Source organism: Furipterus horrens, unplaced genomic scaffold, assembly GCF_987537825.1.
Source record: "Furipterus horrens unplaced genomic scaffold, mFurHor1.1.pri manual_scaffold_6, whole genome shotgun sequence".
Classification (NCBI taxonomy): domain Eukaryota; kingdom Metazoa; phylum Chordata; class Mammalia; order Chiroptera; family Furipteridae; genus Furipterus; species Furipterus horrens.
Genome location: NW_028327176.1, coordinates 128,696,839 through 128,713,250, shown reverse-complemented (window position 1 = coordinate 128,713,250; position 16,412 = coordinate 128,696,839). Strand labels below are relative to the sequence as shown.

The 16,412-nt window shown below is 33.7% G+C and overlaps 1 protein-coding gene across 1 annotated transcript in view; it reads left to right on the top strand.

The window, feature by feature from the left end:
- Window positions 1–16,412, top strand: part of SNAP91 (synaptosome associated protein 91) — a 136,522-nt gene that overhangs the window by 65,462 nt on the left and 54,648 nt on the right. Inside the window, exons 10-14 of the mRNA XM_090279625.1 lie at window positions 4,602–4,672; window positions 6,687–6,692; window positions 10,192–10,219; window positions 12,991–13,100; window positions 15,674–15,792. Coding sequence (XP_090135751.1) covers window positions 4,602–4,672; window positions 6,687–6,692; window positions 10,192–10,219; window positions 12,991–13,100; window positions 15,674–15,792 — 334 coding nt within the window. The remainder of the gene's footprint in view (window positions 1–4,601; window positions 4,673–6,686; window positions 6,693–10,191; window positions 10,220–12,990; window positions 13,101–15,673; window positions 15,793–16,412) is intronic.

Sequence of the window (16,412 nt, the reverse complement as noted above, 5' to 3'; positions counted from 1 at the left end):
TTCAAAAATGTAAATCATCTTTATTCAACTCTATAGACAGCTCACCAAAGAATAAAGTAGAAACTAGATATATTGTTAGAAAAGCTCTCAGTTAATAAGAAAATAGGTCTCAGTTTGGGCAGACACTGAGGAAGACAAGGAAAGGTTTAAAGGAATACTTAATACATTTATGTTTTTAAAATTAGAAAATTATAGTATATCAAAAGAATGTTTCACATGTGTTTAATTTTAATGATACTACAGTATTCATTATAATTTATATAATCTCTCTCAAGAAGTTCAGAGACATAATATTTTATATAATGGTGTATATTGGGTGTTACCACATTTTGAAAAATAAAGATAAAATCCTTAAGGTAAAAATATTGCCCTGGGCCTACGAAAAAAGCTACTCAGTGATAGAAATTCATTAGAATCTGGTATCTCCTGTCCTCTACTTTTGTTATGACCTTAAGAACCACACAAACTTCATTATTAATATTTATTTTAAAATTACCTCCTCATTAAAACGTTTTTGTAGTTTATTACATCAGTATATATTTATATCTCAATGCAAGAGTATTCTGTGCTTCTGAAATTTCTTAATAAATTAACTAATTGGGATTATGAGTAACAGCGCTAACCACACCCCCTCATTTTTATTTAGAGCCCCTTCCATGGGTCTAATGCAGGGATTTTGTCCACTCTGGCAGTGTAGTCAGGTCCAAGCTGCTCTCTGGTTAATCCTTTAAACAGTGTTAGACCACAATTAATCTGAAGTTGGGTCAGAGGTACTGCTCTTTGTGGACTCTGTTTAAACATCTTTAAGTCCAGCTTGAAGCAGCTAGAGGAGCACGAGACCTTCGCCCATTGTCCTTTACAAGATTACAAAGGGTCCTAATATTTGAGAGGGGGGAGATAGTTAATTTTTACGAACCAGGGGTATGGACTTGGGGGGGATTGCTGGGGGAGGGGGGTGCTGGGTGGAGGGGAGCAAGGGGGAGAAAATTGGAACTGTTGTAACAATATAATCAATAAAAAACATTAAAAAAAAAAAAAACACATCTTTAAGATTAGGTTCTGTTCTCTGCCAGATTTCCCTGTGGCCACTACGGCACTAAATCTAGCCATGACAATACACAAAAACACCGAACATGAAGGAGGGTTAAAGAGGAGATGGAGACCAGAAGGAATGCCTGTTGACTGGGAGTAGGAGTAGTAGGCTGCTAGTAACTGAAAAAGGTTTAGAATTCTTCCTGCAGCTAGATAGAAGAGAGGAATTTAATGGATATTTTTTAGGTTTGAAAGTGCATAATAAATACCAGTGTGGACATCTGTAGCCCTTTTAAAATTTGCATATAATGTCATCATAAATACATTTAAATTATTTATACATAGCTATGAAATTAAAAAAAAACATTCAAAATCTCTGTTAGTATATCAGGATTGAACTATTTCTTCTCAGCATTTTCAAATGGTTTCTTAGATCTAATGATCAAAAATTTTAATGATCTTTTGGTTGCTTTTTTTTCCACTTTTTTTTTTTAACTGAATTTATTGGGGTGACATTGGCTAATAAAATTATATAGATTTCAGGTGTACAATTCTATAATACATCATCTGTATATTGTATTGTCTGTTCACCACCAAAATTCAAGTCTTCTATCACTGTTTTTCCCCTGCTTTACCCTCTTTCATGCCCAGCCCCCTTTCCCTCTGACAATCACCATACTATTGTCTGTGTCTATCAGTTTGTTTGTTTGTTTCGTTTGGGGGGAGGTTTGCTTAATCCCTTCACCTTTTTCACCTGGCCTTCCAATCCTCTTCCCCTTAATGATGCTTTAGAATCTAAAGCATGTGAACTTTAGGTATTTTAGATAGATGCTTCCTTTTTGATTCTAGACTTAAAATTATTTATGAATTTGTTTCAAGAAAATAATTTTGAAAATAATCTCTCTTTTGGTGTGTGTGTGCACCTTCCAAATTTAAAATATTTCCATTTATGAAAAACATCTTAGGTTTTGATGTCAGGAATTCTGGTTGATCTGAAAACTGCTGGTAAAGAAAAGTCTGCTTTTAAAGACTGTCCCACTGATGACTCGGTAACCGTGATATATTGCTGTTATCTACAAACTTTCACAGGCTGACTCTTGTCCTTTGGATTGGTGTTTGCATCTGATCGGTCTATTGACTTCGGCATTTTTTAAAAAAGCAACTAAAGATACTACTAATTATATTCGGTTAATCTTAAATTCCTTTACAACAGCAGAGGCATTCTCAAAGTTGTATTCCTTGGACATTTGACATTTTGTTTATTGCCTACTACATGTCAGGATATGTGGAGTGTCACAGGTAGAGTGGAGAAGGCTGGTTGGTGTGTCTGCACTCCTAAACATTACTATCAAAGCAGCCTTTTTCCTTCTGAATATATTTGAAGAATTTATTTTTATTAGATTTCACAAGTTCTTATAAGTAATATAAATGATAAAGCATTTTAAACCTCTAAGATAAAATGCTCCAAACTTAATTTTATGTGTAATGTGTTGCAAAGTAACTTCCCTTCAAGACAAAAGTCAATTTTGTAGTCTGTGTTCTTGGTCAGATTTCTATTGTGACCATTGTGACTATTAATTTATTTAAAATTTTTCTTCCTTAAAGTGTAAAGAAACTTTGCAAAAAGAATAAAATTGCAAAGTATGTTTCTGGTTTTAGTTTTAGTGTTTAGCTAATTAAGTAATGGTATGAGAGAAAATATTACCTCCTTTTTTTTTTTTTTGTTACCATATATTCTCTGTTTTGTGATGTAAATAGCATTTGTTTTTTTTTTAACAGGTTTAGTAGAAAATCACATTTTCTTTACATTGCATTTAACATTCAGAGGACCTGAGTCTTCTAAGTAGAGTCAGGTTCTAAGGGTTGATACATGTGTTCCTTACTGTAATCCCAATGAAAAACTGGAAATATGAAAAGTTTAAAGTTATATGGCTAGGCCTCCTAGGTTCCATTGTTATGAAAACTATAATAATTATTATGACAATTTTAAAGTTATCAGGGATAGATTCACCAAAAAGTTATGAACTCATTTTTGTTTTCTTCCTTTTAACATTAAAACATACATTCTGTTTATTAAGTTAGTACAACTTAATAGTTGACTTTTTCTGCTAAAGAGAAAAATTTCCTTTATTTCTTAAAAATTTATTTTTTATACTTAGAGACAATTGCTAGTTATAGTTTATTGGTATTTGTTAAATCAATCCACTTTCACCTGAGTTATATTTTAAACTTCTAATTTTTATAATTTTCTAAACTTATTATATTCCCCAGTAGATTGTATTTTTCCTACACTATAGTCATTAACTTTTTAGATAATGCTCATAGGACTGTTTCTTTCTAACTTACCTTCATCACTTTGATCACATTAATATTTTGTTCACTTAGAAATTTGTATTTATAAATCTACATGTTTACTTAGTAATTTACACTTCCAGTAATCACATAATTGTTAAGGCAGTTTATGAGTTTATTTATGAAATTAAAATGAATATTAAATAAATATCCTGAACTTTCAAAATTAAAATTTTTAAATAAAATTTTTTTTAATTCGTCATTATAGCTACAATATAAAATTAGAGTGATATGAATTTTCTTGAGTTATGTGAGCTATTTCAACAGTTAGCAGAGTTAAAGTCCTTCAAAATTAATTCATATTAATTTAAATATAATTATCAGAATTCAAAGCATCTGTAAATATAGTTATATATTACATTTTTTAAATGTCATTCTTTGAATGCCTATGCTGCTGTCAAGGTCTAATTTAGGTTAAAATGATCTGAGAATGACAAAATTAAATTTTTGATGCTTGAGGAATAGATGGGGTGGAATATTTGTATGAACCTATTATTTCTCTTTTTAATATACAGTAAAATGCCATCACTTTATACTGCCTAAAATGTTATAAGAAGTTACTTTTTATTAAAATGCTTAAAATATATTAAATCTGCCAATAAACATAGTCAATTATAACATTATTATATTTGCGAAAGTTACTTTATTATATAATTAAGTAGCTCAATAACAAGAAAATCTTAATTGGTGTTAACTACTAAAGTTGTACCTTTCCCCACAACTATCACTTACCGCCCCCTCTTTTTTTAATATAGTAGCAATTTTTCTTAATATTTCAGTCAAACATAGATAAGTGAGATTTTACTGTATTTTCAAATTTCTGTAAGTTTGTATTTTGGCATTTATATTTTTGACTTGAATACAAATACCTATTCTTTTTCCACTGTGGTCTTATGAAAACATATGGTGAATTTGATTAAATTGCGTTTATTGCATATAAGTAATACCTTAGAAAAAATTTATCCAGTGTAATCTCTACACTGAAACCACACTGTAACACCATTTGCTATGGAGCAGTTAGTATATGTAAGATGAGCCTGTCAGAGATTCTAGAGGATTTAAAGATTTAAATACTAAAAGAGCCTAAGGTGAAATTATCTCACCTACCTATTGAGATCTCCCCACAGATATCTGCTATACACAGTTACAGTGACGTTCCAGTGTATTAACTTTGAAAGAAAGCAATGCAGACATTTATTTTTACTTTCTTATTGTAGGCTCCCAGCAGTCTTATGGAGACCCTTGAGCAGCATCTAAATACATTAGAAGGAAAGAAACCTGGAAACAAGTATGCATTAGTTGTATATTCTAAATAAGATGAAAAATGTTAGAATCGTTCTTTATAAGAATGAGATTGATCATGGTACAACTTACGCTACTACTGTTTTAGGGCATGCTTTATTGTGATTCTTCTGGGTTTCCTATGTATTGGCAATCTTTCTGCAGACCAATGTAGCAAATTAGTTGGTTGTACCTTTGCCAACTAAATTTTGCCCTTAGAAGCGATTCACAATATGCAGAAAAAGAATTACTCATCTTCAAAAACTGAGGCTGTCATCATTGTGCATGAGTGAAAACAAGCATAATTTCACAAACAGCCTTGAGCACTGTTGTGTAACCAGCCCCACTTTGGAAAAAACCAAAGCCCTCAAGTATCGTTTTTTAGACTACAGACTCTCCCCCACTTGAACCATTTAGTATGGTATGTTGCTGACATTTTACTAAGAGATTTTTTTTTATAGAGAGAGTAGCAACCAGGAAGTAATAAGTACAGTTTTACTAGATTTTCATACTTTTGTGTTGGCCACTTAGATTTTTTTACCGTTGTTCCTCATTGCATGCAAAAAATGTCCGTATTCTACTCCCTTTCTTTGCTCTAGCAGGTGTCAAACTTCTATGTTCACAAGACCCAGAGATTTTCATTCTTCTTGCCTTACACAGACGATAATTCCACTCGTCCTGGGTGCACCCCCACCCCCACACCTTATCTCTATCTGTGTAAATCTCACACATCCTGGGAGGGATATCTCCCAGAAACCTTCCTTAATCATGCACTGCCCTATATTGCTGTGTTGTGGCCATTTTTATTCCCCCCTTACACATGTGGTTAAAATAGATTTTCAGATTCTTAAGGTCAGGGACTATTTTATACTTCATTATCTCCACCTTAACACTTAGTGTAAGCTCTCTGTACACAATCAGCTTGCAATGTCTTTGTGGGTCATGCTGGCTTTATGTTTATGCCACTTAGATTGACCACAGAGCTTAGCAGGGATAGCCTAAGAACTGATCATTGCAGGGCTATAGGCTGATTATGAATTTTACTTATGATACAGTTATCAAAATGCAACTCCTTCTTGCGTTCTTCTGTTGGCATTCTCCCAGAATCTAGACTCGTGTCTTGATGTTACTTTTTTTGTTTTTTGTTTTATTAGCTAAGTGTTCTTTCTATCATCTCTTCCAAGTTAGTATAAAATTACTGCATGTTTTAAATTTTCAGTGATAAACAATAGTATAGGAGTCTCTTAAGCAGTCATGGCAGAGTTTTTTGGAATGATGGACCTCTCAGGGGCTTTAGCAAGTTTGTTGCCACATCCAGGGTCTGCCCTAGCTTCTCTGTGGCCATGGATGATCAGCCTTCTGTGCCTAGATAAATGACAATTAAAAAACCATAATACTATATTAAATCACAATAGAAGATGCTCACTTCCAGCTGTTGCTGGGGCCACCTTGAATTAGGGTATCTGGGAAGTCAAGTGAGTTGCCTAGGATTTAAGGAGAAGGAGGAGAGAAGAGTCCCTGCTCCTGTGCAGAAGAACCTCTTTAGCTAAGGAAATACAGAATGCATGTCCCCAAGGGTTAGAGCTTCTCTAGGCAGTGAGGGCTGCACATCAGTGAAAAGTCAGCTCTGCCTGCTTTCCTTCTCTGGTTCCCGCTGCACTGCACATATCCACATTTGCCTCTTGTGCTCTCTGCCAGCGCTGCAGTCACCAGAGAGGCAGCCTTCTGAGTGGGTTTCCTTAGCCCTGATTTCAAATCTAAATTCGCCCCCTTGTGGTCGCTGCAAACTAATTTTGCAAATTTTAGCTATGTACGTTTAGCTACATTTCTAATTACCTTTTACTGAGAATAATTTCTCTCTCCCCTTTAAAAATCATTTTATGCTTGTCAGATTTCTTTTCCGAATTGGCCCAGACCACATATAAACTTGTCTTTTGCTTATTCCCTATTTTTAAAATAAATGAACTGTAGTAGTTAACTGTTTTCTTTTTTGTATGTTTGTGCTTACCTGGGAACTTAAGTGAAGGGTGAGTACTACATTGAGTGACTTTTTCTGCATTTGGTTATTACTAAAAATGCAAAAAACACTCAAGAGTCACATTTGGTATTTAGACCATTTAAAACTAATTTCTGTTTATTTTACACATGCGTGTTTTTTTATCATACATTTTTATTTGTCTCCCAAGGTGACTAGCATAAATGGTTTTACTTTAGTTTGGTCTTCTTGAATCAATACTAACAATCTCTCTCAAATTTAGATTTTAGAAATCAATGGTTTTTTAATTTGTATACTAATCAAAAGATTTTCCCATGTCATATGACAGAAGTGCCAAAAGAATTTTATAAAGAAAATTAATGACTTAAAGCTGTTTTCTGTATCTTCTAGTAGTGGTATAAACTTATTCTAACATCTAGGTCAAGTAAATGCATAAAATGGAGCATTTCAAATGTCTTTTATAAAAAAATATGTGTGCCCTTTATATTTAGTGCCTTAAAGACACTGATATTTATTTTTGAGATTTTATGCAAATTTTATGAACCTTTGTATGTTGTCTGTTATATGATTTAATAGAACAAAAAAGAGAAATTGAGTTGATTTTAAATATAGGTTTACTAACTTTCGAGGGTGCAGGAAATGCAAGATAAGTCTATTGTAATTAGAATTATTTGGAAGATAGACTTTTTCACCTCTGTGTTTTGTTTTTGTTGTTTATATTTCTAGTTAGCACTTACAACCAGAACTATGTTGGGGTTATTTTTGAGAATAAGAAATGACAAAAAATTTCTCTGTTGATAGCTTACTGTTAACAGCTTGAAGTAAATTTTGCCATTTGCTATGTGTATCAGAAAAACCCATGTATTTGTAACATTTTACAAAATTTAGGATAGATTACTCTATGGTCATTCATTCTCTTCTAAAATTCATGTTTTATTTTTCTCAGTACAATTAACCATGTGCTAAATTTCTCTCGCAGAAATAATTAACATAGGTATAGGTCTTAAATAAATGTCATTATATATCAAATATTGCAGCGTTTTCTTTTGTAAAGCTGAAATGACCAATGGTAGGGTAGAAAACCAACAAAGAAACAAGTGAAAAGAAGCAGTTTATGTATCCTGAGGAACACGTGCAGGCTGTGTGTTTCATCAGGACAGGCTGCAGTGTGAAATGAGCACTGTGTCGGGGCATCAGACAGACTTTCACTAGAGTTTTAAATCCACCATTAGAGAATGATGAGACTTCGGCAAGTTATTTATGTCTCTGAGCCTCAGAGTCCTCAAATTCTAATCAGTGATTAATGATCCTTTTCCAAATCATGGTCCCAACAGGAGACCTCTGGTTTTCACCTTTTTGATGAAATCTTGCCAAAGGCCAGATCTGGGCCATGGGAACAGAGGTCACTCATTCTGACAGTTTAGTTTCACTTGAAATAACTTTTAAGACTTTTGGTGGATTTACATTTTTATACAAAGAGTACTTAAATGTATCCTCATTCTAAAATTCAGGTAATACAGAAATGTATTTCACTGCCTACACAATGCCAGCTGCTGTGTAAAGTGCTAGAGATATAAAACATTGAGATGGGTTCCCTCACTTCTAAGAACTTAGCATCTAATGGAGAATACAGATACTTAAACAGAAAATTAAGGTACAATCTAGTAAGTGGCAATGATAACTTGACATGGACATTAGAAAATTTACATTTGTTTAATTTGTGGGGTAACTACAAGTGTTATTTAGTAATAGCTTTCATGTGGGAGCTTGACAAATTAATTCTTGTGCCAGTTATGATACTTTATTATTAGATTTGAGCATGATATTCTTTAGTGGCAGGTAGAGCAATTTTATGATTTTTACTGTATCTTTATTATTGCCATGGGGTATAAAATATGTTAGAAGTTTTTAGATATTAGCTTGGAAACATTTCAAAAAGTGCTTGCATATCCTCAATTCTCTTTTTGTAATAGTATTTCTCATTGTGTGAGTACCACTGAGCATTGCTTCATGAAAATTGCTTGAGAGATAAATTAAATTTCATTAGTTTTTTCTTAGAAAGTGACTGTGTTTTCCTTGCCGAGTTCAGGCTATTATTATCTTGGATGTTATTTAGACTTAACATCCTTCCTTTTCCACATATATAGAGGAAAACATGGTGGAAATGGAGAAATTATTATGCAAAAACTCATTAGTAAATTTTCAGCCTTATGCTACACTAGATTTTTAGGTGCCTAGGTAAAGTTTCGTAGATACAGAAAACACTGTGAATTCATTTGTTCCAGTAGAGCCTTTGAAATAAGCAATATAGATAAATGTATATCCTTTTCTTCATAGGATATGCTATTCTTAAGATTACATTTAGCCAAACTACACATACCCAAGTATTACCCTTATGCTTCTATCTTCATCATACAGCAGAAATCTATCTCTGTGTGCCCTTAATTTACATTATGTTAGTTTTAAGTAAAAATTAAATTTAAACAGAAAATGGCAGGCATGTATTTGAAAATGAAACTGAACATAAAAGGTATTAATCAGGCATATAATACTAATAGATTTCTTTTGCTATATCAAATAAAACAAAAATGCATGATATTATACAAACTTCCAGTCACTCACTCTGCTAATTTTGTTCTGCTGTTGCTACATGTGCTATTTTCTCTGTAGATAAGTAGCAAGACATCCTATAAGACCTTGAAAATAGGCTTCTTATTGAAACATATTTTTATTTATTTTATTTTATTATTAATTTATTTTCCACCAACTCAGGTTATTAAAGTATAAGCTGTTTAGGCAGCTATTTCTGAAGCACTTTCTAGAAATGATGTCCAATAGTCACTGCTACCATAATCTAATTAAAAAAAGAAAAAAATTTACTCCTTCCTAAATTTTCCTTCACTACCTTAGAAACAAGCATTCAGGTTACTGTTCTTTTTCAAGCTCTCACTAATTCTAATAGGACAATAGGAATATTCTCCATAGATTTCATTATAGCCATAAAAATTTATACAAACTTGAGGAAGTTGAGACACATTTCAGGTGCAGGGCTTTGGGATTCTTAAAATTCTGATCTTCCTCTTATGCATCATAATTATAATTAATTGATCACAGTATACTTTAACCTTATTGAGTTTTCTAACTACTTAAAATAATAAGCTAGATGGTGTGTAAATTCTATAAAACATTTTTCCCAAGTCCTGGAAATTTTTTAAAATTCCTATTTGAATAGTTTATTTTTTATGGACCTGGGCAATAACGATCAACTCAAAGAATTGAATTGCTAGAAATATAGGGGAAAATTAAATTTAAGAATTTCTAATACTCAAAATATAGTAGATGGAAAACATTAGAAATGGATGTCCTAATTGAGTAGAAGATTAAAAGTATTTTTCAGATAGTGTGTCCATTACTAAAAAAAAGTGTGTGTATAAACAAGTCAGTGTTTGACCAAGTGATATTATCAAACACAAATATTTCTACAAATGTATTCTTGTATATTCAGTTTTAATTTTTTGGTTGCCTTTTAGATCTGGTGCTCCCTCTCCATTAAGTAAGGTAAGTTTGTTTTTTGTTTTGTTTTAACTATTTTAACCATTTTTGAGGCGCTGTTTAGTAGTATTAAGTACATTCACATTTTTGTGCAAAATTACTAACGATTTTCATAACTTTTTTTTTGTCTTCCAAAGCTGAAACATTAACTCCCCATTGCCCCTATTCCCAGTCCCTGGCATACACTATTTTACTTTATGTCTCTGACTTTGGGTACTCCAGTAACTTCACCTGAGTAGAATCATCTAGTACCTGTCCTTCAGTGACTGGCTTATTTTTCTTAGCATAACATCTTCAAGATTCATACATGTGGTAGCAAATGTCAGAATTTCCTTCCTTTATAAGGCTGAATAATATTTCATTGTATATATATACCATATTTTGTACATTTATTCTCTCAGTGAACACTTGAGTTGTTTCCACCTTTTGCCTATTTTAAATAATGCTGCTGTGAACATTAGTGTACAAATATCTGTTCAAGTCTCTGCTTTCAATTCTTTTGGGGTATATATGCAGAAAGGGAATTGCTGGATTAAATAGTAATTTTATTTTTAAAATTTTGAGAAAAGGTAACTTTATGTATTCTCCTTTGTATTTTCTAAGTCCAATATAATATTGCAATGTCTACTTAACCCTTTATTTGGAGTACATTTTTTTAAGTAGAAGAAATTTTCATATATTTATATTACAACTGAAAACAAATGTATCTTTGTAACATTGTACTAGTTACAAAGCACTTTCACATACTCTGGATCACAACCCTGTGAGACAGGTAAGGCACAAAATATTATGAGTGTTTTAATAGTAGAGAAACCAGTTGTAGTTGGGTATCTTTCCACAAGCATGCCTTTTAGACAATCTACTTTAATAAATTTAATTACTCCTTTACTTTCCCATCTCTTTTTCAGCATGTTGAAAGACTCCATTAGAGTTATATTGACAGGAGTATTTCCTTCTATATATTTGTAGTTTACATTTGCCATTGTATTCTTTTAGACAAAAAAATATGTAATAGATGTGTTCTTTCCTCTGGCAAATTTCCATTACTGTATGTAATTGCTACCATTACAGACATGAAGACTACCATCATGATGCAGTGATGGGTCCCAGACATCCTATACTGTGTCAATGCCTGGGTGGTTGCCTAAGACTGAGCCCCTTGGGAGCTTGAGCAAACAATCAGATAAAACAAACAAACAAACAGCTCCCTGGTGATACTGATACAAAGCCAGATTTAAAATCCGTATGTCTATGTGAAAAATTCAACATATGCCTGCTGAGTAGAGTGTGGTAAAATTATGGCATCCTTTTGGATGGTCTGTTAAGACACTTTGGCCAAATTGACTTTTATTGACTTTTTCTTTTTGTAATAACAGGATTATTTTGGTTCTGTTTTCCTAGCTCTCTCAGCTCTTCAGAGCTTGCTGTTTACAAGGCAGTTTTTAATGAGCTTTCATTTCTGTATTTATGTTGGTGTATTCATTCTGTCAGTATGTTCTTGGTAGTGTTTTATAAACATCACTTTCTAAGCTTATTTAGCTGTGTTGGTTTAAAATAAACCTAGTTTCTATTAGACAAATTGTCATTGTCCACAATGGATGACATGCAAATTAATTTTAGTTAGTTCTTTCTGTTCCCTTCATAATCTTCCATATTCCACTTGGAAAATTTGAATTTTGGGTGAAGAAGGAGACTTGAGTTGCTGTTTTCTGAGTAACAATATCCATATTGCTCATGTCTGTTTTTCTCTAAAGGCTGAATGCTTGGCACTTGGCTGTCTATGGGATTTTGACATATTGATTAGTTATATTCTTGGGCAAATAGCTATTAGACAGATACTAGTTAAATCTGTAAATTCCTATACATTTTTATCTTCTCAGTTTTTTTTCTTAATTTTTCTTTTTCAAATGTCCTTTAAGTTTGGTCTATTTGAAATCAGATGTCCACTTATGGCACTCTCTGGTAACCTTTGTTTGGTATTGGTCTTTGTGTATTTCAGATGCTGTTATATCTCATTTCCACCTACAGAACTATCAGTGAACTGTTTTAAGATGTTACACTAATCTTTTCTTGTGAATAGGTGGAGAATTAAATATACAAAATCAAAGAAAGTAGATTTAGGATAGTTATTCAATAAAAGTCTTACTTTTTTCAATGTTAGGCAACTATAAACCCTCTTCTTAAAAATAAACCAGTCCAGGACAATAAATGTTAGCTTTTATTTCACTTTTTTTAGTTTTATCTCTCTCATACTAGTGATGGGATATATTCATGATACTCTCAAGATTAGCAGTGACTTGTTTTTTGTGAATTGTTCTCTGTCATCTGTGAACTATTTTTTAAGTTAGATTTCTAGATTTTAAAAGCATCTGAGAAAAAAAGAAAAAGAATGGCCTCAGTTTTATACCAATTATTAAAATTGATCTTTTTTTTTTTTTAATTTGGCATCTAACAAGATCTTTCCCCCTAATTTTATGTTCAAGAAATACATTTAGCTTTGACTTTTAAATTTGTGAATAGAAGTCTTTAAGACATTAGGCCAAACATTTTATTATTTTACAGAAGTTATATTTCGCTTTTAAAATTTGAAAGGTATTTCGTTTAGTATTGCTTATTTATTACAATTCTTGATTTCAAATTTTCTTTAGTTTTTTCTCCCAAGAGAAGTTACCCAAAAAATACTGGGAATGTCATAGGTCTGCAAAGTGGAAGTCCTGTTGCTCTATGTCTCGCAGATTCATATTTGACTACAGTGTGTTGTGCATCTTCAATTTCAGTCTTCTCCAGTCACAACTGTCACGTCTCCTAATTCTACACCAGCTAAAACTATTGACACATCCCCACCGGTTGATTTATTTGCAACTGCATCTGCGGCTGTCCCGGTCAGGTCAGTGACTGTTTGTTAGTATTTTGATGAGGGTTTTTTTAAAAAATGTACTAGACCCAATGATTTCAGAAAATGAAAGCTATTCCTAACATGTAATATTTTAGGTTATTTTTTTAGGTATAGAAAGTAAGTTCTTTGTGTACCTTATACAGTTACTTAACCCTGTACCTCTCAAAGCATTAGAAGGGCCTAAGCTGTGGAAATAACCTGTCACCCACCCATTTGGGAAAGGAAGTAGAAAAATCATGCACACATTACAAGTTCTTCTGAAATTGGTTGATACAGAAAATGTTTTCTAAAAATAGTGTCTTATTTGGGAAATTTAAAGGGTGTGTTAAAGTGCTTTGTTTTTTAAAAAAGAAAAAAGCTTGCAGTTGTAGATCCATTAGCTGGAAGAAACCACCACGGTGTCCCTAATCAGCATTTATAGCATGTACAGGACGGAAGAGTAGGGAGAAAGGTAGGATTGGCTAGACGTTCTGTGAAATCTCAGCACTTCCTGCAGTGAAGTCCCAACTCATAGGGGCTTCCTCAAATAATAATTTTGGTCAACTCTTTGTTTGGCTGTTTTGCCTTGAGAAGATTCTAGTTTTACGTTGTAGTATCTGCAACTCTGATTGTGAATGCCCTGTATTTAGAGACTTAAATTTTGAATTAAGCAATAAATCCAAGTCGTCGGCGGCGGCAGCCGTCCGTCTCGAGAGACGATGGTGTAGCTTCTTAAGAGTCTATCTGCACCGCCGAGAATGGTTGTGCAGTCCGACTCGGGAGTGACATGGTATCTGTCTCCTCCCGTGTTGAATCGACATCTTGCGATGACGCTGGAGTGTCCTCTCCAGTGAAGCTGAAGCTACAGAGCCTGGGCAGGGTGATATGGAGGGTCTGCTGTTGCCCATGCAGCAGACCCCCCCTCTCTTCGCAGCTGAAGGGTCCAAGGGAAAGACGGAGTCAATACAGCTTGGCTTCAGGTGCGCCGCAGGAGTTGCCGGTGTTGACTACAACGTCAAACCGCCTTAGGGACTCCGGCTCCGGATTTTCTGTCGGGGTTTACTCCCTTAGCCTTTCCCCTGAAGAGGTATGCCGCAAGGCAGCGGAGGTTTTTTGGAGTCAGAGTTTTCCTTCTCTGATGTGCCCTGACTGGAAGATCGAACCAGCGACACTTAGCTCGCAGGCCGACACTCAATCCACTGAGCCAAACCAGCCAGGGCTAATAAATCCAAGTAATGCACCCATATTAACTATGTGTGTTACCCTCTATGTGGTTAGTTTGGCTTTTTATAATCCCCAGCATAGTAAAACCCAAGTCCTTTCTGCCTCTATACTAAGATAAGTTGCTTCTTATTAAAGCTATGATTTGAGTCTTAATAAATATGTTTCCCTATTCTGACACTTATGCCTGTTGTATTTATGACATAGACATCAAAATGAGGCAAGTTTCAGGGGTCCTGAAACTTTTTTTTAAAGCAGCAGAATCCATTATTCCAAAGAATATTACTTAAAATTCTAATCTATAAGAAAAGATTAAATGGAGCTGCTGGTTATGAAGAGGGGTGGGAAACCTGAGACACTGGCGGCTTGGTACCTGGTCTGGCAACCTTTAGGCCAGTGCTCCATTATCCTGAATGTACACATAAATCACCCAGGGTCATGTTGAAATAAGGATTCTAATGTAGTAGGTAATGTGGTAAATCTGAGATGCTGTGTTTCTAACAAGGTCCTAGGATGTTACTAGTTTGTGGGCCACACCTTGAAAGCAAAGCTCTAGATTCCTCCTTAGAACTTCTACAGGTAAAGGAGCTTTGAAAAGCACAATCCTAGCTGAATAAGGAAAAAAAACCTAGAAGTATTTTTAAGTGGGCCCTCTTTATAGGCAAACCTGATAGGTTGTAGTTTGTTTTGAAAAGAAAAGGTGCATTAGTAATTATTCATTTTAATATCTTTGGTTTATAAGTAAATTCTTCTCAAGACAAGAATTTTTTATACCAAAAAAAAAAAAGAAAAATAGAGTAAAGGAAAAATACCCATAATCCTCTTATAGTAATACCTTTAATATTTAGATTATGTTTCCTTTTGTCACAGTTTTCATAACCAGCATTTTGTAACATGTTTAAAAAAATTCCACCTTACTTTGAGGCATTTAGGTTTTTCTCTTTTAATTTCTGCCCTCTGATTTGGTGAGTGACTATAGCTTGAAATATGGTTTAACTTTGTTATTGTCCATAGGACAAGAGTTGGCAAACTATGGCCCAGAGGTCAAACCCAGCCCACTGCCTGCTTATGTAAATAAAGTTTTATTGGAACAAAGGCACTTTTATTTGTTTATGTATCATCTATGTTTATTTCATTTTATAGTGACAAAGCAAGAAGTGATAGAGATCATCTAACCTACAAACTTAAAATACATAAAATCTAGCCCTTTCTAAAAGTAGTTTGCCAACCCTTGGTGGAGAAGATGTGCTTCTCTTATTTGATTTAAAATATACAAAATCTGTGATGTTGTCTATGTAACTCTTTATTACATATTTACATTATAAATTTCAAAATATGATTTTAAAATTATATTTCCCATTCAGTACTCCTAAACCGTCTAGTGATCTCCTGGACCTCCAGCCAGACTTTTCTTCTGGAGGGGCAACAGCAGCCGCAGCGCCAGCACCACCACCACCTTCTGGAGGAGCCACTGCATGGGGAGGTGAGTGAAAGCAGACAGCCATGCCATCTCTCTATTTAGTTGTTTTTATTTGGTCTGTAATTGCTATGCTTACCTTCTGAGGGTCCCAAATGGTGCTAGAAACTTAGAGAGAAAATACTCAGCATGACATCTATTGATTGAAAAATATACTGAGAGAGAGAGAGGGAAAGAGAGACAGACAGAAAAAGTATCTATAATACAGTTACAATGTTCAAGTAGTCATATAGGTTTTATTTTAAAAGTTGGAACAAAGGTGTTACTTTTATGTGCTGTCCTAAAATTACGATTATATTTAGTATGTTTTCTAGAGATTCAGACTTTAGAGGATTGAATATTTCTGCAAATTTATCAGATTATGCAAAGGCAGCATTTCTAACTTGGTTTTCTCAGCTGTAGCCTTCTTCATGGAGTCCTTCAGAGTAGAACTAGTCTTATTCACATTGCATTTGACTTACTGCAATTGAAATCTGGGATAGAGTCTTGTTTGTGCCAGAAAAGATGCACTCTAAAATGATAGAGAGGAATTCCCATTGTATTCATGTATCTTGGAAAAAATTAAGCTCTGACGAGTACTTGATTTAAAAGCATATTTAAAACTAATATAAAAATTAAGTTAACTA